The sequence below is a fragment of the Hyaena hyaena genome, unplaced genomic scaffold (assembly GCF_003009895.1).
Source record: "Hyaena hyaena isolate Hyena2069 unplaced genomic scaffold, ASM300989v1 scaffold_754, whole genome shotgun sequence".
NCBI lineage: Eukaryota > Metazoa > Chordata > Mammalia > Carnivora > Hyaenidae > Hyaena > Hyaena hyaena.
The window spans coordinates 282,832-310,492 of NW_024081381.1; the positions used below are offsets into that span (position 1 = coordinate 282,832).

The 27,661-nt window shown below is 46.3% G+C and overlaps 2 protein-coding genes across 3 annotated transcripts; both read left to right on the forward strand.

Annotated features, from left to right (window-relative positions):
* The first annotated feature begins 912 nt into the window (after window positions 1-912).
* On the forward strand, window positions 913-6,661 carry LOC120221015 (EBP cholestenol delta-isomerase). 2 transcript variants are annotated; one of them, XM_039218261.1, is made up of 6 exons: window positions 927-1,004; window positions 1,253-1,297; window positions 1,865-2,183; window positions 3,993-4,029; window positions 4,158-4,288; window positions 4,868-6,661. In XM_039218261.1, the coding sequence occupies exons 3-6, from the start codon at window positions 1,883-1,885 to the stop codon at window positions 5,089-5,091; spliced, it is 693 nt and encodes a 230-aa protein (XP_039074192.1). In that variant the 5' UTR covers window positions 927-1,004; window positions 1,253-1,297; window positions 1,865-1,882; the 3' UTR covers window positions 5,092-6,661. The 2 variants fall into 2 exon arrangements, with proteins under 2 accessions (XP_039074191.1, XP_039074192.1); XM_039218260.1 differs by lacking the exon at window positions 1,253-1,297 and having other exon boundaries at window positions 913-1,004.
* Window positions 6,662-7,932: 1,271 nt separating this feature from the next.
* Window positions 7,933-22,911, forward strand: TBC1D25 (TBC1 domain family member 25). The gene is made up of 6 exons (XM_039218257.1): window positions 7,933-8,149; window positions 9,917-10,026; window positions 10,967-11,121; window positions 20,614-20,741; window positions 20,851-21,039; window positions 21,314-22,911. Exons 1-6 carry the CDS (start codon window positions 8,030-8,032, stop codon window positions 22,673-22,675), a joined length of 2,064 nt encoding a protein of 687 aa, XP_039074188.1. The 5' UTR covers window positions 7,933-8,029; the 3' UTR covers window positions 22,676-22,911.
* The last annotated feature ends 4,750 nt before the right edge of the window (window positions 22,912-27,661 follow it).

Below are 27,661 nucleotides of genomic sequence, written 5' to 3' on the forward strand. Positions count from 1 at the left end.
GAGGGGGCACGTTGTGATTGGTTCGTGGTTAATTTATTATTGTTCATGATTGGATGATGAGCCTGAGGACCGCACAGCTTGATTTGAGTGGGGCCAGGACAGATTGGATAGTTGGATGTGGGGAAGTCCTGATACTTAACTGGCTGGAAAACTGAGGGATCCCCATTCTGATTGGTTGCTCTGACACGGACAGAGGGGGAAAGCAAGACAGATGAAGAGTTCCTGCCTATTGGTCCTTAGGACCAAAGCTTGTGGGTTGTAATTGGAAAGGAAGGTCTGGGTTCTGATTGATTGCGCGGTTTAGGGTGCCTGCTGGCTTAGAGTTAGGAAGTTCGGATTGGCTCTTTACAGTTGGCACAGGGAGATTGAGGGTCTCCATGGCAAATGGTCAGCAAGGCTGTGGAGCCTGGGTTTTCACTGCTTCTTCTGACTTGAAGTCGGGAGAGGTAAGGAAGACCGCTTGAGGACTTCTGAGCGTCGAGGGAGAGGGCAGAGGCGCAGTGTACAAATGTGATCTGCCTGTCAATAATATTAAGTGCCCTTGCCGCTTCGGGAGTGAGGATTGAAGATTAGTCCGGGAACCGGTTGCTCTGCCTAAAAAAAAAGAGGGCAAAGGTAAGAGAGCACAAAGCAATGATGACTCAACAGTAGATGAGGAAGATAAACACCGGGTTTCTGATATGGTTGATAATGGGATAGGGAAATCAAGCCAAGACTCACTGCAGACAGGCTTCAACCCGAAAACGCCCACCATCCTAGCCGTCATCCAACTCCTGACTCGGTCTCAACCAACAGCGAAAATGGCACCACGCAGGGGGGCGGGGCCGGCGGCACACAGAGAGGTCCTATTGGTTAGGAGCGGCACTGGCCGCCTTCCCAGCCCCTCCATTGGTTAACTCCGTAAGGCGAGGACCTGTGAAAGGATGAGTCTGAGCCAGGGTCTTTACGCCACCAGCGAGCTAGCCTGGAGCCTCTGAGGGCGACCGCTGTGACCGCGCCACTGGGTGAGTGTCCCCAGACCACTCCATCCCCTAAGCTCTCAACTGCTAAACAGCTGGTCATCAGCGCCTGCGAGAGACCCTCCCCCTTGCCCACACTCCCACCGCCCACCAAACGCGCCTGCGCCAAACCCTTTGCTACCGCGCGGTTGTCTGGACGACAGATCTGCTTTCTCATTGGGCAGCTGGCCTACAGACTTCTAGCTCTAATTGGTGGTCTCTGTATTTGACCCTTTTTTTTTTTTCGTGTTTAGCGCCGCGGTCAAGACCCCTTCCTTGCGCTTTCCTCTTTCTTGCAGGTTGGTACTCTTATGCGCGATTTCAGGAAGGGTCTGCCTTTCCATGCACAGAATCTGAGGGTTGTAGTTCTGATTAGTTTTCTCTCTTCTGTCCAGCAGTCTCCAGGACTACGGGGAGGGAATAGTTTTCTGTTGAAAGATGCTAGACCCTGACCCCTGCAGTGGGACCCAACCTGGTCGCTGGGTCTCCCTGAGGGCGAGGACCACGCCTGGCCCCTGTATCTCCCTTATCAAAACATGAGCTGGGACTTAATCTGGTTCTTGTGTCCGCCCACCAGACTGTGACCAATGAGGGCAGGGACCAGGCCTGGTTTCTATATCTTCTCTAGCTGACTGTGACCCCCGAGGGGTAGAATCTGGCCTGGTTCCTGTATCTCACTTCTTATGGCTTCTGGAGGGCATATAATTAGATTATTTTTAATCCAGTATTACAGTCTATTGACTGATAATTTTAGTCCATTTACATTTCTGGTGATAATAAACTATTTGGATTTGATTTTATGATCTCATGCTGTGCTTTGTGTTTGTTCAAGTTTTTGCCCTTTTTTCTCCTTTCTCCTTACATAGACATCAACCTACAAAGACATGACCACCAATGCCAGCCCTTTACACCCATACTGGCCTCGGCACCTGAGGCTGGACAACTTTGTGCCTAATGACTGCCCAACTTGGCATCTCCTGGCTGGCCTCTTCTCTGTCTCGGGAGTCTTGGTTGTGACCACGTGGCTGTTGTCAGGTCGTGCTTCTGTCGTCCCTTTGGGGACTTGGCGGCGACTGTCCCTGTGCTGGTTTGCAGTATGTGGGTTCATTCACCTGGTGATTGAAGGCTGGTTCAGCCTCTACCACGAAGATCTTCTTGAAGACCAAGCTTTCTTGTCCCAACTCTGTGAGTCCTGAGTTCTTTGATGTGTTGTGGGACAGAATTTTCTGGGCAGGGATTGGCTTAGATATTTATCCATTCACCAACTCTAACGTTAATTTATTTTAAAATTTCGTTTAACTTTTTTGTTGGGGATGTACTCACCTGGGTCAAAAAATCCATTTAAAGAGGTATGCAATGAAAATCTACCTTCTGTCCACCAAGTGTCCCCAATACGTTTTATCCAGGGTTTTTTTACACAAAAATTACACACATAAGCCTCAGTTTGCCATTTGCAAAAGAGGGACAACAGTAATATGCAAATATATGTAAGTTGCTTACAACAGTGTTGGCAGACAGGGGATGCCATAACTTTATCATCATCATCAGCTCTTTTTTTTTCCTAATGTGTAAACAAATGGTAATATACTATATACACCTCTGACCTTTGCTTTCTTTTTGTACATTTTTAAAATGCTTGTTTATTTTTGAGACAGAGAGAGAGAAATTCAGAAGGGGTGGTGCAGAGAAAGAGGGAGACACAGAAACTGAAACAGGCTCCAGGCTCTGAGCTGTCAGCACAGAGCCTGAAACTGGGCTTGAACTCACGGATTGCGAGATCATGACCTGAGCCAAAGTTGGATGCTTAACCAACTGAGCCACCCAGGCGCCCCTGAACTTTTTTTTTTTTTTTAGTTTAAAAAATATTTATTTATTTTTTGAGAGAGAGAGACAGCGTAAGTGGGGGAGGGGCGAGAGAGAGGAAAACAAGACTTCGAAGCAGGCTCCGGGCTCTGAGTGGTCAGCATAGAGCCTGACACAGGGTTCAAACCCACAAACTGTGAGATCATGACCTGAGCTGAAGTTGGATGCTTAACCCACCGAGCCACCGAGGCACTCCTGAACTTTTCTTTTCTTAAATGGGATTACTCCTCATCAGTTCATGAAGAGCTTTTAAAGCATAGATGTTACAGAATTATTTGACTTGTCCAAGTCTTTTGCTGTTATAAATAATACTCCCTATTGGCCTCATGAATAAAACTGCTATTCTTCCATAACACTTTGATCTAGCATATACAAGTCTGTGTGGAGATCTGTTTTATTTCTCTTGTAAATATGGAGGAGAAGAATGGTAGATGTGTGTTTAACTTCATGTAAAATTGCCAAACTTTTTAAAAATGGCTGCACTATTTTATTTTCCATCAGCAGTATATGAGAGTTCTAGTCCCTCCACGTCCTTGCCAACACTTGATATGGTCAGATGTTTCCTCAATTTTAGTCCTAGTGGATGCAAGTGATATCTCATTACTTTTCCTTAATGACTAATCAGAGTTTGAGCACCTTTCATATGTTTATTGATCATTCAGGAATCCGCTTTTGTGAAGAAACTGTTCTTGTCTCTTGCCTATTTTTATATTGTGTGGTCTTTCTTTTTCTTACTAATCCTCCTCCCACTCTTTTATTCACTAATCTGTTCACCTCTGTGCTTGCATGCTCACTTGCTTGTGTGTTCATTCTCTCTCTCTCTTTCTCACTCACTCTCGCTCACTCATTGGCTACTTGACTCACTCCATCACCTACACTTAACTCCTTTCATTCCACATTTTATTGAATGCTAGACAGTCACAGCATTACTTACTGTTCTGTGTCAGGTGTGCAGAAATTATCGTTATACGTATGTCAACTCTAGAATCCAGAAAGCTACCCCGTTTCACAGATGAGGAAACTGAGGCATAGAGAGGTTATAAAGCCCAGCTTACATTGGCCCTCAGCTCTCACAAGTCTGATTTCCTTTCCTTGCCTTAATTCTTCATGTATGCCTCTTCTCTTCTTCAGGGAAAGAGTATGCCAAGGGAGACAGCCGATATATCCTGTAAGTGTTTGCCTCCATCAAGGGAGACCTGCGGTGGTTTGGGGTGGTGGTGAGTCAAGGAGCACTAATAGAATGCCCTGTGGGTAGAGCAGACCGATGCCAGTGTTCTCCGGTCCTTTCTCCCACAGGAGTGACAACTTCACGATATGCATGGAAACCATCACAGCCTGCCTCTGGGGACCACTCAGCCTATGGGTGGTGATCGCCTTTCTCCGCCAGCAGCCCCTCCGCTTTGTCTTACAGCTCGTGGTCTCTGTGGGTGAGGAGAGGGCCCACGCTGGGTGCTGGAGGGGTTGCTGGGGGATCTCCAGACACGGGGGCATCCCTGCAGGGAGGATCTCTCAATTGTGCCCATCCAGGGCTGAGTCAGACTGACATATTCCTGAGGTTCTCGAACAGCCAGGATGCTCTCGGTCTGTGTTCTTAAGTAGGGAGGGTTCATTTCCCACCCCAGAGTCTCCTGTGAAGGTTACATGAGGTGGCCCACCACGGTGGGAAGCCCCTGGATCCTCCCTTCATCTGACACACAGTACTCTTGTGTTCTTACATGGTTGGCTTTCTTTAGTTCTGGAATCCCGAACTGTCTTGAGTGAAAGGACTCTGAGCTTCCTTAAGTTCTGGCGAAATGCACTCTCCTGAGTTCAGAAATGCTCAGCTTCTGATTGCTGGAATTCTCACTTTTGTAATTCCTCAAATTTTCAGCTATCTGATTGCAGAATTCTTAGCTCTCTAGATTTGGGAATCCTGAGCTCTGAGACCTCGACTGATGACTTATGAAATGCCTCAGAATAGCTTTTCCTCTTCACTTGGTTTCCCTTTCCTCTTATGCCTCCCACAGGTCAGATCTACGGGGATGTGCTCTATTTCCTGACAGAGCACCGGGACGGATTCCAGCACGGGGAGCTGGGCCACCCACTCTACTTCTGGTTTTACTTTGTCTTCATGAACGCTCTGTGGCTGGTGCTGCCTGGAATCCTTGTGCTTGATTCTGTGAAGCAGCTCGCTCATGCCCAGAGCATGCTGGATGCCAAAGCCACAAAAGCCAAGAGCAAGCAGAACTAATGTAGGCCGAGCTCAGACACTGGCTGATGAGGAACACTCTACCAGTCAGAAGAGTCCAGTCCTTACTCCCACAGGTTGGAGGGACAAAGGGAATTGATCTGGCAAATTCCTGCTGATGGGTAAGCACCGGAAGGGCCAGAGGCAGGGGCAAGAAAGGAGGCATGTGGAGCTGCTGCCAGGAGGCACTGGGACAAAGGTACAGAAGAACCTAGGAGGTTCATGATGATGGCAGTTTTTAGAATCAGGAAATAAAAGATCTGGACTCTAACACGGAGAGATCTTTAATTATTAATCCCAGAGATGCCCTATGACTGACCCCACAAACCCCTCCATCACTCATTCATTTCACAGACAACCATTCTCTCAGCCATAGACCCCCATCATCATCACAGAGACCTCTAATTTATAACCTCCCAAACCCCCTATCACTGGCCCCCACAGAGTCCCATGATGGCTAATTAGATCCACAATTTACCCATTATCTCTTTGAAGAAGTAATCATCCACTCACACCCTTGGTATTCTCTCCAGAACACACTTTCTCATCCTTTGCAATATGGACAGGCTGAGAATTTTCCAAATCTTTGAGTTCTTCAGTCTATTCAGCCTCTTGTCTCTTGATCAGATACCCTACAGACACCCCATCAGTAACTCCACGGATCTTTCCTCAGTCACCTCAAACAGTCCCCATTACTCACTCCAAAGACTCCACCATCATTCACCCCACAGACTCACCTATTACTACCCTAAAGATCTCCATCACTCACCCCAGAGACCCCACAAAACTCACACAAGACCCATCACTCCACATGCCCCGTAACTTGCCCCAACAGACCTCCAGTCGTACACCCTACAACCCCATGAGTCACCCCATAGACGCCCTCCATCCTGTATCACACAGACCCTCTCACTTTTCCCAGAAATTCCCTACCATTTACCCCATAGGCGGTCATTACTTACCCTGCAAACCCCTATAACTTACCTCACAGAATTTATCACCTCTTACCCCACAGATCTTCCATCACTCACCCCACATCCTGTTATCCCGCAGACCACCTAGGACGTACCCACAGATTCCCATCATTCACCCCACAGACCCGCCCCCATCACTCCTCCCACAATTTCTCTTATTAACCTCATAGACCTTGAGGTCTACCCATAAAACAAATGGGTACTTGAGGAATTTTGAGATGACAAAAGAATGAAAAAACGACAAGATATCCAAAGACTGGCTCCCAGTGACCTGTGCAGAGCAGAACTTCAGTTCAAATCCTGGTTCTACTCAAGCCTACAAGCGTAGCTTTTGACAAATGCCTCAGTGCTAAAGCCAAAGCCAGACACGGCCCACCTTGTGTCCATTGCACTTACCCTCTGTGCCACTAACTGTCCCTTTGACCTTGAGCATGTTTCTCTCTGACCTTCAGTGCTCTCATCTGTAAAATTCTAATAATAGTACCTCCCTCAGAGGGTTTTTATGCAGATTAAATCAATTAATACATGTAGACTATCTGGCATATACTTTGTATTTGTTGAATGGAAGGATAAATAAATGAATGAAAGAAAAACATCTCCCCAGGACTATGACAAGGACTTCTTTTTTATCTCCTTGTTTCCAGTAGTATCTTTCCATCCAAGCCCCCCCCCCAACCAAGACAAGACATCTGACCACATTATACCCCCATTTAAAACCTGTGCTTTAGTGCCCTCAGGATTAAATTCCAAAATCCAGGCTAATATTTTGCTTATCCCACCCTATGATAATTTTAATGAGAAGCAGACTCGATTTTTTTTTAACTTTTTCTTGTTTTTGAGAGACAGAGACAGAGAAGGAGCAAGGGAGGGGCAGAGAGAGGGAGACACAGAATCTGAAGCAGGCTCCAGGCTCTGAGCTAGCTCTCAAAAAAAATTCCCCATTATTTATACCTTCTAGAAAATCGATTATCTAATATTAATACCAAGGATACCAAGGAAACAAGAAGACACCAAAATAGCAGACTTCCCTAAAAAGTTAATGTTAAAGGGTAGCATTCATATCACATTGCAACCATAACTGAAGTCCAGGCGTCTTGCAGGACTCCTTTGTTAGAAATTACATTTGTAAGGGCAGTCTGTATTTTGTCTAAACCATATGGATGTGCAATGAAGTGAGAAGCATGCCTTCAGAATGCATTTTGTGATTTGGGGAGTCTGAATTATGTTCGATCATTCAGCTGATATTTAGTGGACATACACTGTTTAATAACAGGACTGACCTCAATGTGTTGTGAGGATTAAGTAAAACGAAGGCAAACAAAAAGCTAGGACCTCCAGAGAGCGTAAAAATCAATTTTTTTGGTAAGTTATTTATCATTCAGACAGAAACTGCAAAAGTCATGTTCCACGAATTTTCACAAAGTAAACCATTTTTCAAAGATTCTGAAAAAGGGATTATTTTCCCGTTCAGCAGACTCTTGAAGCCAGGGCCACAGGCATTTGAAATAGATGACATCATCTGCTATGCAGAAGCGGGAGACGACTAGCGGCGGGATGCAGGGGCTTTGACGCCAAGAGCAGCTGCTTCCTTTCCCCGCCCACTCCTCTCGCCTGAATGGGTGGTTACTGTAACACACGTAGGTGAATCCGGAAGTAAAGTGTCCAAACAACCAAACCGCAGACGACGGGAGGCGGGACCTCAGTAGGCGCCTGCGCACTGGCTGAAGTGAAGCATCACATTCGGCTCCTGGGGGCGGGATACCTGGCAACAGCATCCTACACGCATGCGTAGAGGCGGTCTCCACCCTGTGCCAGGTGGGAGGGGCAGTGTGGGGGGCAGGGTCGCACGGCGCCCTCTGCGCCTGCGCTCAGGCGGAAGGTGGGGCCGCGGGCGCCCGCACTCTGTAGAGTGTTCACCGGAGTGGGGGGCAACGGTCAACCGTCGCCCTGAGGCGGGAGGCGGCGGGATGGCGTCGGCCTCAGGATCCTCGGACTTGGCCGGCTCTGGAGCGCCCCCACCTGGTGGGGGAGCCCAGGCGGCGGCGGCTGAGGAGGAGGAGCGAGAGGTGGTACGGGTCCGAGTCAAGGTGAGGCTGACAGCTGATCCGCCTGCCCGACTGGGGTGCCCACAGGAGGGGAAGGCGGTGACTGCCCTAGGTTGGAGGGCGGGACCCGAGATCTGGGGTGTTACCTGAGGGGCGAGGCTTGAGGGCGGAATGATAGTGGTGGGGACCGGGGGCGGGGGAGAGGCAGGACCTGGGAATGCTGGGCAGGGCCTGAGGATGTAGGGACTGAAAATGGAGGGGTTAGGGGCCTAAGAAATGGAAGAGTGGAGATTATGGGTAGAGAGGAGGGGCTGGAAGGCTGGAGGAGGGGCCATAATAGTTAAGGAGTGAGGCCCTGAGGAATGAGGGGGGGGCTGCTGGTGTCTGAAAAGGAGGTGCTGAAATCAATTAACATGTGTGTTGAGACTACACTTTTGTTCCATGTCCCCACCCTCGATGAGCTGACATGCTTGTCGGGAAGACAAACAGCTAAATAAATGAGATGCTTTGGACACTGGTGAATGTCATGAAGAAATAACGAAAAGCCTTCTGAACTAGGGAGTTACTTTCGCCAAGGTTGTACCGGGAAGTCCCTAGAGACCTATTGAAGGAGCAGAGACCCAGATAAAAAAGGAATCAGCCATATGCATACCGGAGGAAGAGTGGAAGCAGAGAGAACAGCAAGGGCAAAGGCTGGAAGATGGGAATGAGCTTGGCATGTTCCCATAGGTTCCCATATTTCAGGAGAGAAAGAGCAAGGGCAAGAGTGGGTAGGAGGCAAAGCAAAGAGGTAAGAGAGGGGCAGACTGTGAAGGGCCTTTGGCATGTATTCTGAGTAGGAAAGCTGTTGTGATAGTTTCAGCAAGTGGTGATGGTGGCTCGGACTAGGGTGGTGGCATTGGTGTTGATGAGAAGAAGGTAGATTCTGGAAAGAAGTTAACAGATCACCTTAGGGTAATACAGGGAGCTCTAAGGTAGAGGTTTGGGAATTCAGAAGAGTAGATGCCTGAGCTGTGAGTGAGCAAGTTGAAGAAAGGAGGAAGGACTTTCCAGACAGGGGGAACAGCAGAAACAAAGTCCTGGACCCAGGATGTATTCAAAGTAACTTCCAGCCATTTGGTAGTACCGGAGTGTGAAGTTCAAAAAAGCTGACTGAAGAGAGGCTGGCTAGGGTCCTATAGACCCACCTTCTAGGGACCCTGGGGTTGCCTTTGAAGAGATTTAAGCAGGGGAGTATTATTGATAGATGTGCCAAATTGGTGCAGCATGGAGTATTGATTTAATGGGGGCCACACTGGACATAGTGATCCTGACAACCATCGGGAGGACACAGAAGAAGGATTGGGTGGGGGCGCCTGAGTGGCTCAGTTGGTTAAGCATCCAGCTTTGGCTCAGGTCATGATCTCGTGGTTTGTGAGTTCAAGCTCCTCATCGGGCTGTCTGCTGTCAGTACAGAGCCCACTTCGGATCCTCTGTACCCCTCTCTCTCTAAAATAATTTTTTTTAAAAGAAGGATTGGGTATCTTGACTATTGCAGTAGCCTCCTCCTCACTGGACTGCTGCTTTCTCCCTTGCCCCCAATAGTCTGTTCCTCCAAGAGCATCCAGAAGGATCCTGTTAAATCCTAAGTCAGATCACATCCCTCCTCTGTACAGAACCCTCCAAGTCAAAAGCCAAAGCCCTCACCATGGCCCAGAACACCTGCCCCCATCTGCCCCTCCCCCAACCCTCCTGACCTTGCCTCCTATCCCTCACTCCACTTCATTATGGTGATGTCACACCTGGTGGCCCTGTGTCTTCTCTCCCTAGAAGTGTGAGAGCTTCTTGCCACCTGAGTTCCGCTCTTTTGCTGTTGACCCCCAGATCACCTCGCTCGATGTATTACAGCACATCCTCATCCGAGCCTTTGACTTAAACGGGTGAGTTATGGGATGCTGGGAGACCAACCATTGGGCCACCTACCTCAACAGTGGTTGTTTGGCTTTTAAGTTGTTGTTTGGTAGGGCTTTTGTTTGTTACTTTGTTTTATTATTACGAACAGTCCCCCAATGAACTGCCACTTTTGCCTATATGAGAATATTTGGGGAAATCTGCTCATAGGATAAATTCCTAGCAGTGGTATTTCTAGGTTAAAGGGTGTATGCTTTTTAAAAATTCAATGGATGTTTCCAAAATGCTCTCCAGACAGGTTTTTTAGTGATTTACAGTCTCACCAGCAGCATATAAAATGCCTGTTTTCCTCAGAAACATTGGTTACTAGAAAACATTGGAAAATTTGCCAACCTGATACATGAAACGTGGTGTCTCTGGGGACAGGTGTGATGGTTATTTTGTTGTGGTTGTTATTTTGGAGGAATACATGCACATGGTAGCAAATTCAAAGAATACCAAAGCCATAGGTACTTAATGCTATTTCCATGGTTACCTTAGTTATCACACTTGCCCAAGTGTAAGTGAAGAATAAATTCTTAGTTGTTGTTTGGCTTTTTTGCATAAACATATTTTCGTTGTGAAAACTAAACATACAGATTGCTTTATTTTGTACGCAGTAGAAAGGCAGCTTTCTTCCCACCTCTATCCCTGAACTACCCTGTTACCCTCCCTAGAGGGGACTAATAATCTAAGTTTTCAGTGTGCCCTCTAGATATAGGCACACTGTGTATCTGTTTCTGTGTTTGTGTAACAAAGTACAGATAAACAATCTGACCTCAAGCTGCCCACAGTCTTTGGCACAGTACCCAACACAAGGTAGGGAGTTGTTCATCATTGTCTCTGTCTTCCCTGGCATCTTGTGGAAACTGTCCCTGAGGCCGCTAGGGCACTGGGGCACTTGAAAGCCGCCGCACTTCCTCTATCCAGGAAGAAGAACTTTGGCATCAGCTACCTAGGCCGGGATCGGCTTGGGCAGGAAACTTACCTCTCACTCCTCTCTGACTGGGACCTCAGCACGGCCTTCGCCACAGCCTCCAAACCTTACCTGCAGCTGCGGGTAGACATTCGGCCCACTGAGGACAGTGAGTACCTGGCACCCCGGGGTGGGGGTGGGGGGGCACTGCTCTGGGACCCACCCTTTCTGTAAAGGATGACTCCACCACTTACAATACACTCCCTCACAGTGGGCTTAGGAAGAATGTATCCTAGGTCCAAATGCTGGCTTGGCCACTAGGCCTCAATTTCTTTACCTGTAAGGTAGAAAAAATGGAATCTTAGGGCCATTGTGAGGATCAAACAGAGAAATTCATGTAAAATGAACAGTGCATGGTTGCATAGTGAAAGCTCAAAAAGTATTACCTCTAACAACCATAATTATTATATTATACTTACTGTTATAACGTATAATCTAGTGATATAAACTATAAGTATATAATGCAGTATAACAATAGAAGTATGGTATTGTATGTCTCTGTTATAATAACACATAAATATAACAATACTGATTATAATAATGATGGTTGTATTTATTCATTCATCCTGACTCATGCTCATTGTTTTCAATCTTACTCATTCATCACTGCCTTGATCTCTCAGCCACTTCTTCTCTTCTCATGTTTGTTCCCTGACTCTTGCCTATGTTGTTTCCTGGGAGCACACGGATAAATTAAGACAGGGACCCAAAAATTCGATTATGAACCACATATTGGATGCTAATATTGTATCAATGTTAAATATCCTGGGTATGGTACCAAAGGAAAATGTCCTTGTTCTCGGGAAAAACACCGTTAGCTATTAAGAGATAAAGTGTCATAATGTCTGCAAATAATTCAGCAAAAAAAAATTGCTATATATATGGAGTGAGATGAAGCAAATGTGGCAAAAATGTGAACAGTTAGGGGAGCTAGATGAAGGACATAGAGGTGTTCATTGTATTCATCTTTTTAACTTTATTGTAGATTGAAAATTTTTTAATAAAAAGTGTGGAGTGGAATCCTCAGGAATTCACATGCCCATTTGGGATGACCAAGGTATTTTATTGATGTCATACTAACATAAATAGCTAACCTGTGTCAAACACTTAGGACCGTTCTACACACATAATATTCATTCAGTTGTCACAACAGTCCTAGTTGGTAGCCGTGATGGTTTTCCCTATGTTATAGATGAGGAAACTGAGGCTCAGAGAGGGGATAGGACTTGTGCATGTCACACAGACAGTAAGTGGAAGAGCAGTATTTGAACCCAGGTGGTGGCTGAACTAGCTCCAGAGTCCTTGCTCTTAACCATTTGATTCTGTGAAATTACCAGCTTGTTAAGATTGGCAGCCTTGAGAAAAAGAGAGGCAGGGGAGAGACAGAAAAAAAAACTGGAGACAGAGAGAAAGATAGTGACAGAGATGGGCAGAGAGACAATTGGAAAACGACAGGTAGCCAGAGACAGGAACTTCTTTTATTTTTATTTGTTTTTAATTTAAATCCAAGTTGGTTAACATATAGTGTAATACTGATTTCAGGAATAGAATTTAGTGATTCATCACTTACATATAACACCAGTGCCCATCCCAACAAGTGCCTTCCTTAATGTTCATCACCCATTTAGTCCATCCCCTCACCCATCTCCCCTTCAGCAACCCTCAGTTTGTTCTCTGTATTTAAGAGTCTCTTATGGTTTGTGTCCCTCTCTGTTTTTATGTTATTTTTGCTTCCCTTCCCTTATGTTCATCTGTTTTGTTTCTTAAAGCCCACATATGAGTGAATTCATATGATAATCTGTCTTTCTCTGACTTACTTTGTTTAGCATAATACACTCTAGTTCCATCCACGTTGTTGCAATGGCAAGATTTCATTCATTTTGATCACCGAGTAATATTCCATGGTATGTACACACACACACACATATACCACATTTTTATCCATTCATCTTTCAATGGACATTTGGGCTCTTTTCCATACTTGGGCTATTGTTGATAGTGCTGCTATAAGCATTGGGGTGCACGTGCCCCTTCAAATCAGCACTCCTGTATATTTTGGATAAATACCTAGTAGGGCCATTGCTGGATTGTAGGGTAGTTCTATTTTTAATTTTTTGAGGAACCTCCATATTGTTTTCCAGAGTGGCTGCACCAGTTTGCATTCCCACCAACAGTGCAAAAGGATTCGCCTTTCTCTGCATCCTCACCAACATCTGTTGTTGCCTGAGTTGTTAATTTTAGCCATTCTGACGGGTGTGAGGTGGTATCTCATTGTGGTCTTGATTTGTATTTCCCTGATGATGACTGATGTTAAGCAACTTTTCATGGGTCTGTTAGCCAGCTGGATGTCTTCTATGGAAAAGTCTTTATTCATGTCTTTGGCCCATTTCTTCACTGGATTAGTTGTTTTTTGGGTGTTGAGTTTGATAAATTCTTTATAGATTTTGGATACTAACTTTTTATCTGATATGTTATTTGCAAATATCTTCTCCCATTCTGCCAGTTGCCTTTTAGTTTTGCTGATTGTTTCCTTCGCTGTGCAGAAGCTTTTTATCTTGATGTCCCAATAGTTCATTTTTGCTTTTGTTTCCTTTAACTCTGGACATGTGTCAAGTAAGAGGTTGCTGTCGCCAAGGACAAAGAAGTTGTTGCCTGTTTTTTCCTCCAGGATTTTGATGGCTTCCTGTCTTAATTTAGATCTTTCATCCATTTTGAGTTTGTTTTTGTGTATGGTGTATGAAAGTGGTCCAGGTTCATTTTTCTGCATATCACTGTTCGGTTTTCCCAGCACCGTTTGCTGAAGAGACTTTTTTTCTTTTCTTTTTTTAAATGTTTTATTTATTTTTGAGAGAAAGATGGGGGCGGGGGGGACAGAGAGAGAGGAAGACACAGAATGCAAAGCAGACTCTAGGCTCTAAGCCGTTGACACAGAACCCGATGTGGGGCTCCATCCAACTCACCAACTGTGAGATCATGACCTGAGCCGAAGTGGGATGCTTAACTGACTGAGCCACCCAGGTGTCCCAAGAGACTGTCTTATTTCCATTGGATATTCTTTCCTGCTTTGTCAAAGATTAGTTGTCCATATGGTTGTGGGTCCATTTCTAGGTTCCACTGATCTATGTGTCTATTTATGTGACAGTACCATGCTGTCTGGATGATCACAGCTTTGTAATACAGCTTAAGTCCTGAATTTTCAGCTTTGGTTTTCTTTTTCAGGATTGCTTTGGCTTTTCGGGGGCCTTTTTGATTCCATAGAAATTTTAAGATTGTTTGTTCTAGCTCTGTGAAAGATTGTTGGTGTTATTTTGATAGGGTTTACACTGAATATGTATATTTCTTTGAGTAGTATTGACATTTTAATAATACTTGTTCTTCCAATCCATGAGCATGGAATATTTTTCCATTTTTTGGTGTCTTCAATTTTTTTCATAAGCTTTCTATAGTTCTCAGTGTATAGATTTTTGACCTCTTTGGTTAGGTTTATTCCTAGGTATTTCATGGTTTTTGGTGCAATTCTAAATGGAATCGATTCCTTAATTTCTTTTTCTGCTGCTTCATTATTGGTGTATAGAAATGCAACCAAATTCTGTACATTGATTTTATATCCTGCAACTTTGCTGAATTCATGGATCAGCTCTAGCAGTTTTTTGGGGGAGTGTTTTGGGTTTTCCACATAGAGTATCATGTCATCTGCGAAGAGTGAAAGTTTGACCTCCTCCTTGCCAATTTGGATGCCTTTTATTCCTTTGTGTTGCCTGATTGCTGAGGCTAGGACTTCCAACACTATGTTGAATAACAGTGGAGATGTATATACACACACATCGCTTTATGATTTCTGAGTATCTCCTCTTTGGAACATCTTCCCCATCCACAAGCTTGTACAAATATTCTCCTACATTTTCTTCTTATGTGCTTATTATTTTCTTTAAATTTTTTTTTAATGTTTATTCATTTTTGTGAGAGAGAGAGAGCGAGAGCGAGAGCATGAGCAGGGGAGGGGTAGACAGAGATGGAGACCCAGAATCTGAAGCAGGCTCTAGGCTCTGAGCTGTCAGCACAGAGCTTGACGCAGGGCTTGAACCCACGAACCATGAGATCATGACCTGAGCTAGTCCTGACGCCCAACCAGCTGAGCCACCCAGGTACCCCTGCTTATTATTTTCTTTTTTAACATATAAATCTCACTCCATGAACATTGTCATAAGTACATTTAGCTCTTTTTTTTTAATTTTTTTTTTAATTTATTTCTAGGAGAGAGAGAGAGAGAGAGAGAGACAGCGTGATCAGGGGAGGGTCAGAGAGAGAGGGAGTCACAGACTGAAACAGGCTCCAGGCTCTGGGCCGGCAGTCAGCACAGAGCCCGACGCGGGGCTCGAACCCACGAACCGCGAGATCATGACCTAAGCGAAAGTCGGACGCTTAACCGACTAAGCCACCTAGGCGCCCCAGTCTTAGTTCTTTTTTTAAAAATGCCAGGTAAATGGTTAATTATGGCTGTATCATTTATTAAAGAACCGCCTTTTTTACACTGATGTGAAATTACACTCTTATCATACACTGAGTTCTCATGTGTACTTGGATTTATTTCTGGGCTTTCTATTGCATTCTACTCATTGGCTCCATTTGTATATTGCTGTGCTAACACCGTATTTTTATCACAGTGGTTTTGTGGTTAATTTTGATAAGGCATTGCCATCCTCCCACTGTTCTTTTTCTTGGCTCTTCTTTTTCTTAACTATTCTTAAATGTGAATTCTTTCATATGATCCTTAAAATCATTTTATCCAATTCCAGGAAAAACCCCATTAGACTTCTGATTGGCATCGCACAGAATTCATATATTAATTCAGGGTTTGGGAAGTTTGACAATTTTGTAAGAAAACGTAGTACGCATACCGTATATTATGTAATACCACACACAGGGCCTGGAACAGCAAGCACCCTGTAATGAAACACTTGGATGCTTCGTCAGGGAAATGTGTGCACATTCACACGTAGTAGATTACATAAAGACTATATATAGTCTCGTGGCAGTTCAGGCTTTACCAGGGAAGGAGTTTGTACTCATAGAAATCCTTTGCCCATTCTATTCATGGGTTCTTTCTTTCTTTTTTAAATCAATATGGGGTGTCTGGGTGGCTCAGTCGGTTAAGCATCCGACTTCAGCTCAGGTCATGATCTCACGGTTCGTGGGTTCAAACCCCGCGTCGGGCTCTGTGCTGACAGCTAGCTCAGAGCCTGGAGCCTGCTTCAGATTCTGTGCCTCCCTCTCTCTCTCTGACCCTCCCCTGCTCACGCTATTTCTCTCTCTCTCTCAGGAATAAATAAAACATTAAAAAAGATTTTTTTAAAATCAATACAGAATGTCTCTCATTTCCTATAATATTTTTGGTCTTGAACGGTGCTTTTTCTGACGTTCACATGGCTGCACTTCCTTTCTGTTTGTTAGTGTTTGTCACATGTACCTTTAGGCTTCTTTGCTTTTCAGCCTTCCTCTGTCACAGTTTTAAATATGTCTCTCATAGAAACCCCAAAGCAGGATTTATGCTTTTTTTTTTTTTTTTTTACACAAATAACAGTGAAATCTTTTTCCCCTCCAGTCTCTCGCACCCTCACAGGGCCTTGGAATGGAAGCTTTGGAACACTTTTAATTCTTATTTGTCCTCTGATCTCTAACCTTTAACCTCTGGGTTTTGGTTAGTTAGTAATTCCTTTTTGTTTTCTAGGCTATCATTATATTTTCTTTATAGTAGGTAACTTGTATCTCAGGAATCCTAATGTAACACTTAATGTTACAAACTCCTAATCATTGTGATAGGGTTCTTGAGCAAACAACTAAGAATTCTTGAGACGTCTTTGGTGCAGAAAGGTGACTTTATTAAAGCACAGGGACAGGACCCGTGGGCAGAAAGAGCTACACTGGGGTTGTGAGAAGTAACTGACTGTATACTTTTAAGTTAGTGGGAGTTAGGGGTAGTGTAAGTCTCTAAGGAATTTGAAAGTAAGGCTTTCGGGATCTTGAGGCGCTAGCTGCTGTTAAGATAAGGTTACTTTTAGTCTTTAATAAAACAAGAACATGAAGCAAGTAAGGCAGCCTTGAACAAGGTCACAGTATGCATGTTTCAGATGTCTTATCGGTGGGCTGCAAGCTGGAGGGAGATTTCATTAAGCTACATTTTCTATTGCTTTTGTTTCCCTCATCAACGGCACCTTTGTCATTTCACGTTTCACTGTACATATTAAGACTTGTGGCTTGTCGCCATTTACCCTCCCTTTTGCCTCCCCATACTTTGAGCCCTTGTCGTCATTCGGTAGTCATTTGCTTAGAGAACTTCTTATTCTCTACTAAGGTGCATGGGTTACATGTATTCCACTGACCAAAAATGTCTGTCTTTGGCCATGATTGATAGGTACCATCTTGCCTGGGTGGGGGGCCTGTGCATCTCAAGCCTTTCTTCTCAGTGTTCTGTGGGTGCTGCATGCCTCTGTCGTCCTGCTTCCAGAGTTGAGGAACAGAACTCTTTGCATCTTAGGTCTCCTGGACCAGTCCTCCGGGTCTCTCTACTTTTTTACTCAAATCATCAAGCTCAAGCTCTGCACCGTGAAGGGGTTCTTTGATTTTGTATTACATTTTTTTTAATGTTTATTTATTTATTTCGAGAGAGAGTGAGCGAGCAGGGAAGGGGCAATGAGAAGGGGAGAGAGAGAATCCCAAGCATGCTCTGAGCTGCCAGCACAGAGCCTGATGCAGGGATCGAACCCATGAACGATGAGATCATGACCTGAGCTGAAACCAAGAGTCAGATGCCTGACTGACTGAGCCACCCAGGTGCCCCTTGTTTCTCTTTTTATTTCTTTTCTTTTCTTTTCTTTCTTTCTTTCTTTCTTTCTTTCTTTCTTTCTTTCTTTCTTTCTTTCCTTCCTTCCTTCCTTCCTTCCTTCCTTCCTTCCTTCCTTCCTTCCTTCCTTCCTTCTTCTTTCCTTCTTTCTTTCCTTTCTTTCCTTCTTTCATTTGGTCTTTCAGATCATTGATTTGACCTTCATCATTTTACCTGTTAAGTGTTTTCATGCCTTGGAAAGACCACTCTGGCAGCTGTTGGGAGAGAGTGGAGAGGAGCAAAGAGGCAGTTTCAGGTGAGAGATGTGGTGGCTCAGGCAACAAGGCAGAGATGACAGAAGAGGTGGAATTTAAGTATGATCTTCAGGCAGAAGCCACAGGGTTTAGCGACAGTTTGGCCCTGGGAGTTGAGAGAGTGGGAGGCTGCAGGGATGTCTCTCAGGTTTGTGGCTCAAGCAAATGAACAGTTAGAGACACTGTCCTCTCACATGAGGAGCAGAGGAGGAGGTCATGTCGCAAGTGGATCTTGGGTTCTCTTTTTGGATCCCTTAGGTTTTCAGTGCTCTATGAGACACCGAGGGAGAAGCAGTGACATCCAAATATGGCCTCGAGTTTGCTCCTCCTCCAGCTCTGCTGCAGAAGGTAGAGTGGATTCTGTGGACATGCTGCTTCGGGACAGCATTTGCCTGCAAATTACAAGGGTTTAAACGAATGAGAGTTGATTTGCTTCATATTGTAGAGTTTGATTATTATATCAAGTATTGTAAGATTTCATATTGTAGAGTTTATAGAGTTTGACATTGCTGTTGTCAGGTTAGCAGCTCTGTGATGCCAGGGCTGACATCTCTTAAGTCTCTCAAACTTTCCTTTATGTGGCCACTGCTGCTTCAGCCACCACATCACATTTGAGGTGGGAAAAAGGATGTGAGGGGAAATAAAGAACAGAGGAAAGGGACAAACTTCTACTGATGTTCCAAGGGCCAGAACTGGATACAGCCAGTATAGCTCTACTTCCTCTAAGATACATGAAATACCTGTTCCACAAATACTTTCTCTAAAATCTGTCTGGGCTTGGGGCGCCTGGGTGGCTCAGTTGGTTAAGCGTCCGACTTCAGCTCAGGTCATGATTTCACGGTTTGTGGGTTCGAGCCCCGCATCGGGCTCTGTGCTGACAGCTGGCTCAGAGCCTGGAGCCTGTCTTTGGATTCTGTGTCTCCCTCTCTCTCTAACTCTCCCCTGCTCACACTGTCTCCCTCCCTCTCTCTCTCTCTCTCTCTCTCTCTCTCTCTCTCTCTCAAATAAATAAAACATTTAAAAAAAATTAAAATCTGTCTGAGCTCTGGAGTCCGGTAAACAAGGTTCAGATCCAGCTGTACCATTTCCTGGCTATCAAATCTTAGCCAATTACTAATCGTTCCAACCTTTTCTATCGTTTAAAAAATGAGAATGATCATGATAATCTATGCCGATTGTGGGATGAAGGCTAGTGTGAATAGAAGATTAAGAGTTTGGGGGCACCTGGGTGGCTCACTCGGTTAAGCATCTGACTTGGGCCCAGGTCATGATCTCACAGTTTGTGAGTTTGAGCCTCGTGTCGGGCTCTGTGCTGACAGTTCGGAGCCTGCAGCCTACTTCAGATTCTGTGTCTCCCTCTCTCTCTCTGCCCCTTTCCCGCTCATGCTCTGTCTCTCTCAAAAATAAACAAACATTTTTTAAAAAGAGTTTGGGCTCTTGGGGCACCTGGGTGGTTCAGTTGGTTAGAGGTCTGACTGTTGGTTTTGGCTCTGGTTGTGATCTCACATTAGTGGGTTCGAGCCCGCGTTGGGCTCTGGGCTGGCAGCGCAGAGCCTGCTTGGTATTCTCTGTCTCTGTCTCTCTCTCTCTAACCCCCCCCACCCCGGTTTATGTGCTCTCTCTCTCTCTCGCTCTCTCTCTCTCTCAAAATAAATAAATAAGCATTTTTGAAAAAAGAGTTTGGGCTCTTGAGCTTTGGGCCTGGGCTTCAAATTTCTGTTCTTTTTAATTTTTTTTCTTTGTTTTTAATTTTTTTAATGTTTTTATTTATTTCTGAGAGAGAGAGAGACAGCGCGAGCTAGGGAGGGTCAGAGAGAGAGGGAGACACAGAATCTGAAACAGGCTCCAGGCTCTGAGCTAGCTGTCAGCACAAAGCCCGACGTGGGGCTCGAACCCATGAACCGCGAGATCATGACCTGAGCCGAAGTTGGACACTTAACCAACTGAGCCACCCAGGTGTCCCCAAATTTTGGTTCTTTTACTCCCTAGCTGTGAGGCCTTGGGTAACTGTCTTCTATTGACTGTGCCTGTTCCCTCATAGAAAGAATCATGATAATACCGGTGCCTAACTTAGAGAATGGATGTGAATGTTAAAGAGTCAATATTTGCAAAGGGCTCAAAACACTTCCTGGCACTTAGCACCATGGAAATGGAAATGTTATCTCGTGTTCTTATTATTTCTATTAAAGTTAAGTCCTTGACACAGTGCCTGGCACACAGTAAGTGCTTAATAACTATGACTTCATGTCATTAAAATATTGCCTGGAGTCTGCCCAGCCATTTTGTGAGACCTTTCCCACAAAAGAATTCATGGTTTCATTTTTCGCCTGATTTGGATGACATGGTAAGAGAAGGTGGGAGTCATTCATTGCCCCGTGGGTGGCCTGGCTGTAGTAGGACAGGAACCCAGCCCTGCAGTCTGGGACTCTGACCCTCATTCTCGTATTGTGTCATTCTGTGTGCCTAGGCCCTCTGCTGGAAGACTGGGACATAATCAGCCCCAAGGATGTCATTGGCTCTGACGTGCTGCTGGCTGAGAAACGGTCATCGCTGACGACAGCTGCCCTGCCCTTCACGCAGTCTATCCTCTCTCAGGTGGTTTCAGGGACCCCTGTAACCAGCTGCGGCTGGTGCCCCAGACTCCGAGTGTGCTGTTTGGCACCTGCCTGGCTGACAGGTGGCCTTTCTCCCTCTTCCTTCACAGGTGGGCCGCACCTTGTCTAAGGTCCAACAAGTGCTGAGCTGGTCATATGGGGAAGATGTCAAGCCCTTCAAGCCACCCCTGAGCGATGCTGAGTTTCACACATACCTGAACCATGAGGGCCAGCTCTCTCGCCCTGAGGAGTTACGCCTGCGGATCTATCATGGTGGTGTTGAGCCCTCCCTGCGAAAGGTGAGCTGCCTCGGTCACTCATCAGATCCATCATTCCTGCCATCATGAACAGCTCATGAGACACACGCAGTCACCATGCTGTCATCGGATGGCGTGGAGATGTTCCAGAGCAGCAAGCTCTCCTTCAGGAGGGCTAGAGGCAGAGGTGGGAAGGCAGACGTTTATGAAGGAAGATGAAGGCCCCAAGGCCGCAGGGTGGGTGGTATTGGATATACACCGGGGTGTGGTGACTCATTTGTAGAACCTCAGCCTTATCCCTTTTGTCCCTGGCCAGGTGGTATGGCGGTACCTGTTGAATGTGTACCCGGACGGGCTGACAGGCCGCGAGCGGATGGACTACATGAAACGCAAGAGTCGCGAGTATGAACAGCTCAAGAGTGAATGGGCACAGCGAGCGAGCCCTGAGGACTTGGAATTCATCCGCAGCACAGTCCTCAAGGATGTGCTGCGTACGGACCGGGCCCACCCCTACTATGCAGGGCCTGAGGATGGCCCACACCTGCGGGCACTGCACGACTTGCTCACCACCTATGCCGTTACCCACCCACAGGTGTCCTACTGCCAGGGCATGAGCGACCTTGCCTCACCCATCCTCGCTGTCATGGACCACGAAGGCCATGCCTTCGTCTGCTTTTGTGGCATCATGAAGCGCCTGGCCGCAAACTTCCATCCTGATGGCCGCGCCATGGCCACCAAGTTCGCCCACCTTAAGCTGCTGCTGCGTCATGCTGACCCTGACTTTTATCAGTATCTGCAAGAAGCTGGTGCTGATGACCTGTTCTTCTGTTACCGCTGGTTGTTGCTTGAACTTAAGCGTGAGTTCGCCTTTGATGACGCCCTCCGCATGCTTGAGGTCACCTGGAGTTCGCTGCCACCGGATCCTCCTGAACATGAGGTAGAGCTCGTCGGACCCCCCAGTCAAGTGGCAGACACTGGCTTCAGTGGCCACAGGGGGCGGCCCATGCGACAGAGGCACATGCTGAGGCCTGCTGGTGGGGGAAGCAGTGCTTTCGAAGATGCTGTTGACCACTTGGTCACGACCAGCCAGGGGCCCGGTGGCGGGGGGCGTCTCCTGAGACAAGCCAGTCTGGATGACCTCCAGCAACTCAGGGATAACACAGGCTCCAGGAGGGACCCGCGGGCCCAGCTGCCCCACCCAGCTGCCCTTAACAGCTCCAAGTCCCTCTCCGAGCCCTTATTGAACTCCTCAGACCCACTGCTCTCCTCCTCCTCCCACCCTGATTCCCCATCCTCCTCATCTCCATCATCCACCCAAGAGGCCTCTCCTGCTGGCGATGTGGCTGCAGGATCCCCCTTGATGCCAGAGTTGGGCTCCCCACAAGAACCTGGGAAGTCCCTGCCACCCCCACCCCCACTGGGCCTGCCCCCACCCCAGGAGTTTGGCCGGGGGAACCCATTTATGCTCTTCCTCTGCCTCGCCATCCTGCTGGAACATCGCGACCACATCATGCGCAACGGGCTAGATTACAACGAGCTGGCCATGCACTTTGACCGCCTCGTGCGAAAACACCATCTGGGGCGTGTCCTTCGCCGGGCCAAGTCTCTGTTCGCCGATTACCTGCAGTCAGAGGTGTGGGACTCAGAGGAGGGGGCCGAGGCCACAGCCCCGTCTTGATCAGGCTGCTTGCAGCCTACCGTCAGCCCTACCTGATCTCCGTTCTTTGCCGTGAAGGCCTACACATGAGACCCCACCTCCCTGCCTGTCAGCCCTAGACCTGTCGGAGTGCAGGGCCCTCTCTCCCCAGGTCTGAGAGTATGGGGCTCTGCTTTGGCACTGCCCCACGGAGGCTATGACCTCTTTTCTCAGTTTCTGTAGTTTCGTTTTTAACACCTATACTTTGCACACATGAACGTCACTGTGGTCTTGTGTATTTCTCCGCCCTCTCCCTGGCTTTTGTTATATAGATGGCGTCCCCAGGGGCTCTTAACCTGATGGAGCTGAAATAACTTCATTTGGTGGAGGGTGGCTCCTACTCCCCCAGTGGCAGGAGAGCGGGTGCTGAGACTTGGTTCTTGAAGGTGAGCCCAGGTCGAGGACTGCCTGGGGATGGCCTGAGGCTGTTTTGTGGCACATCTGTCTGCTATAAGGGACCGGATTATGGATGTGAATGTGTGTTTTCAGGGAAGGCCCCCGAATGAGGGATGAGAGAGGGAGTTCTTGACTCCAAAAGGGCAAGACTTGTTACAGAGACTGGATGGTACAGGGTACTTGGAAATGTTGGGCGTGCCACTTCTGCCATTCCACATGTCACCATCTCTAGGATCCAGACCCTCCCCTGTGAGTCTTACTAATGCTGGCCCTGCTGGGCAGGGGGCTGAGGCTATTCTTGTCACTTACTTTGATACCAGCTTGAGGGAGTGTGGCCTTGTCCATGCCTCGGGCTCTAAGCCCTAAATTGGGTCTCCAGCTCATGAGGGCCTGTCTTAACCACGTTAGCAATAGAAATCACTCCTCAGCCTTCTCCCTCCCACTTCTGTTGGCACACAAATCAAGCACTGATAAAACTCAGGCCCTAAAAGAAGTCACCCACTTATTTGGAGAATAATGATCAAAAGAAGGCCCTTTTTCCCACTTACCTTCTCAGAAGGTGGATTCTTCTGTGGGCCAGCTGCTGTCCTCCACAAGGACATGGCAGATGATGGGTTAGGTAACTGGGTTCCTTCAGGTTCCGGCCTGGCTATGCCAGGTTCTGGCCAGAAGTTGCTGTACTAGGCACCGAGATGAGAGGCATTGGAGCAGCCATCCTGTCATCTGTCTCCCCCGGGAATGCCATATAAAGCTGGAGATCACCCTTAAAAAGGTTCCCATCATGGCCCAGTATCGGAGGGGAAGCTGACCATTACTCTGATGAGGGCTCAGGCACCAGAAAATAAGGACAAGACCATTCTGTGTCTAGGGTACTCCAAGACCATGGGTCTCACAAGTCCAGATAAGGTGCTCAGACACATCCCATCCAAGGGCTATCCAAGATAGAGCATCTGGCCCTCAGAGGACCTGAAATGTCCCCTTTGTCGGTCACCCGCTGACACCCTCTGGGTGCATTCTGTGAGTAATGAGCTCAGATACTTAAGGGGTCAGACAAGTCAATTCTGTGTATGGCAGCTTGGACCTCTGAGGGGTCCTTTCTGTGAATAGGAAGCTCAGATACCCTGAAGGGAAGAAACCTCTATTAGTCCCTGAGGATACTTGGGGCTTCTTATTCCTGCCAAGGTGGCAAACAGCACAGCCACCAACTCCCTTGCCTGAAAGCAACTCTGGAGTAACTAGTGGGAAACGTGAGTTCCAGAAACCTCAGCACAGCTATGAAGACCTATGGGAAAATGGAAGATTGTCTCTAAATGGCCTGTGTTTTGAGTGGCAACGGCTGAAGGCAGCAAATACAGGATAGGTTTAAATTCTGTCTCTAACCGCCCCCCCATGTTGGGAAGGCTCTTATCTGCCCACACACACACACTGCAGACATCATCCAAACCACTTACAGTTGTCTGGGGAGCTACCATAAGGGCAGCAAGAACCCTGTTGAGGGGAAGAAATGAGCAGCCAGAGGCAATCACGTCTCCACCTGCCCCTTTCCAGACACCAGGGCTGGTGATGACACCTGGGGAGATGGGCTCCCCTTGGGGTTTAAAGATGAAACCTCTATCAGAAGAATTGTCAAGTGGTGTGCTAGCAGATGGGACATCACTTGACTCACTCCAGGTGATTGAGCAGAGTCGAAGCTGGCCTTCAGCCTCCCCTCAATACAATGTATATGCCAGAAGAGCCGCTTCCATCAGGGGAACATGAGCCCACCACCAAAACAACTAGACACCAGGGCAGCATAACTCCTCCAGAGAAAAATAAATTGGATGTATTAGTTAGCTATTGCCATATAACAAATTACCCCCCAAACTTCACAGCTTAAAACAACATTTTCTCATTTTCTTTTTTTAAATTTTTAAATTTTTTTAAATGTTTATTTCTGAAAGAGAGAAAGAGACAGTGTGAGCAGGGGAGGGTCAAAGAGAGAGGGAGACACAGAATCCGAAGCAGGCTCCAGGTTCTGAGCTAGGTGTCAGCACAGAGCCCGATGCGGGGCTCGAACCCACGAACCGCGAGATCATGACCTGAACCCAAGTCAGACGCCCAACCGACTGAGCCACCCAGGCACCCCTATTTTCTCATTTTCTGAGTGTCAGGAATCTGGGAGCCACTCAGCGGTGGTTTTGACTCAGGGTCTCATCTGAGGCTTCAGTAAAGTCAGCCAGAACTGCAGTCAGCCGAACGCATGACTTGGCTGAATGACCACTTCCAACGTGGCCCACTCACGAGGCTTTGACAGGAGGCTTCAGTTTTTTACCACCTGTGCTTCTCCATGCAGCTCCTCACAACATGTGAGACACCATGACCAAGACAGCACTCTAGTGGTATTTTAACTTAACCTCAGAAATGATATACCATCACTTCTGCTGTAGTTTTTTTATTTTTTTAACGTTTATTTATTATTGAGAGACGGGGGGGGGGGGGGGGGGGCACAGAATCCGAAGCAGGCTCCAGGCTCTCAGCTGTCAGCAAAGAGCCTGACATGGGGCTCAAACTCACAAACCGCAAGATCATGACCTGAGCCTAAGTCAGACACTCAATACTGTATTTTCTTGGTCACCCAGACCAACCCTGGTACAACATGGGAGGGAACCACACAGGAGGTAAATACCATCATCAGGCAGGGATCACTGGGGGCTATATTAGAGGCTGGCCACCATACTGAATGACATATATATCTGAAGCAGAAGTACTGGGACAGACATGAAGAATTTTAAGAACAACAAATAAGAGATAATATTAGAATATAAAACCAGAACAAGTGGGGTGCCTGGGTGGCTCAGTTGGTTAAGCATCTGTCTTCAGCTCATGTCATAATCTCTGGGTTTGTGGGTTCAAGCCCCATGTTGGGCTCTGTGCTGACAGCTCAGAACCTGGAGCCTACTTCAGTTTCTGTGTCTCCATCTCTCTCTGCCCCTCCCCTGCTCAAGCTCTGCCTCTCTCTTTCTCTCTCTCACACATAAGTAAATATTAACAAATTAAAAAAAAAAAGAAAGAAAGAAAAACAGGCGCCTGGGTGGCTCAGTCGCATCCAAATTCAGCTCAGGTCATGATCTCACAGTTCGTGGGTTCGAGCCCTGTGTCAGGCTCTGTGCTGACAGCTCAGAGCCTGGAGCCTGCTTGTGATTCTGTGTCTCCCTCTCTCTCTACCCCTCCCCTACTCATGCTCTGTTTCTCTCTGTCTCAATAATAAAGAACATAAAAAAATTTTTTAAGAAAAAAAACAGAATAAGTGATATTAAAAAGACCCAAAGAAAATATTAGGTATGAATATGATAGAAAAAAGGGAACAGAAAAATACTGTAAATGGAGAATATGAACTGGGATATCAAAACTTTTAATATAATAGCAATCACACAAATATTTAGAACAGACACTCTCATTGGATTAAAAAAAAGTTCCAACAATATACACAAAGATTTAGAAATGTTGAAAGGATGAAGAAAGAATACGGCAGACTAATAAAAACCCAAAGAAACCTGGGGTAACTATCCCAATAGCTAACAATACAATTTAAGATCACAAAAGAGAAGGACATATACTGATCGACAAGGAAGATATGTCTACCATAAACACATCCACTCTTAAGGAGTGCTGAACAATACATTTTAAGCTTGATATATAATTGATATATGATACATGTATATGTAAAACATTCTTTTTCTTTCTCTTTTTAAAATAATCATTTATTTTTGGGAGAGCCCAAGCAAGGGAGGGGCAGAGAGAAGGGGACAGGATCTGAAGCAGGCTGTGCCCTGACAGACTAGCAGCAGTGAGGCCGATGTGGGGCTTGAACTCACAAACCTCGAGATCATGACCTGAACTGAAGTCTGACGCTCAACTGACTGAGCCACCCAGGTGCCCCTATAAAAACACATTTCTAAATAACCCAGCACTTAACAAATGGAGAAGACTCCTTTTATACTTATACTTAACAATTACAAAAATAGACCATGTTAGGGCACAAAGAAAAGTTCAATGAATTCAAAAGTATCAATATTAAACATTATTTCTGACCATAACACAATAAAATTAGAAACATCAAAAAGCTAAAAAAAAAAACCCGCAGTTTTGGAAACTAATATTATTAAATAACCCTTGGATGAAAGAAGAAACCATAAAGAAACTTTAGAAATATTTACAGGGGCTCCTGAGTGGCTTAGTTAATCATCTGACTCTGGATTTCAGCTCAGGCCATGATCTCACAGTTGTGAGATGGAGCCCTCATGAGGCTCTGCACTAGTCATGGAGGTTCCTTAAGATTCTCTCCCTCCCTCTGCCCCTCCCCATCCCCCACATGCCCACACACTCTTTCTCTCTCAAAAAAAAAAAAAAAAAAAAGGGAAGGAAGGAAGGAAGGGAGGAAGAAACTACAACCAGGGGCACCTGGCTGGCTCAGTCAGTAGAGCATCCAACTCTTGATCTTGGCATTGAGAGTTCAAGCCCCACATTGAGCATAGAGCTTACTTAAATAAAATGTTAAAAAAAGAAATGTTCACAACTAAATAATATAAACAC

Excerpts from the sequence above, each read along its gene's own strand:
- LOC120221015 (XM_039218260.1), top strand. The coding sequence starts at position 1,883 with ATGACCACCAATGCCAGCCCTTTACACCCATACTGGCCTCGGCACCTG. Across the intron at positions 4,030-4,157 it reads GGAGACAGCCGATATATCCT|GAGTGACAACTTCACGATAT; the intron begins GTAAGTGTTTGC and ends TTTCTCCCACAG. Across the intron at positions 4,289-4,867 it reads ACAGCTCGTGGTCTCTGTGG|GTCAGATCTACGGGGATGTG; the intron begins GTGAGGAGAGGG and ends TGCCTCCCACAG.
- TBC1D25 (XM_039218257.1), top strand. The coding sequence starts at position 8,030 with ATGGCGTCGGCCTCAGGATCCTCGGACTTGGCCGGCTCTGGAGCGCCC. Across the intron at positions 8,150-9,916 it reads TGGTACGGGTCCGAGTCAAG|AAGTGTGAGAGCTTCTTGCC; the intron begins GTGAGGCTGACA and ends TTCTCTCCCTAG. Across the intron at positions 21,040-21,313 it reads TTGAGCCCTCCCTGCGAAAG|GTGGTATGGCGGTACCTGTT; the intron begins GTGAGCTGCCTC and ends GTCCCTGGCCAG.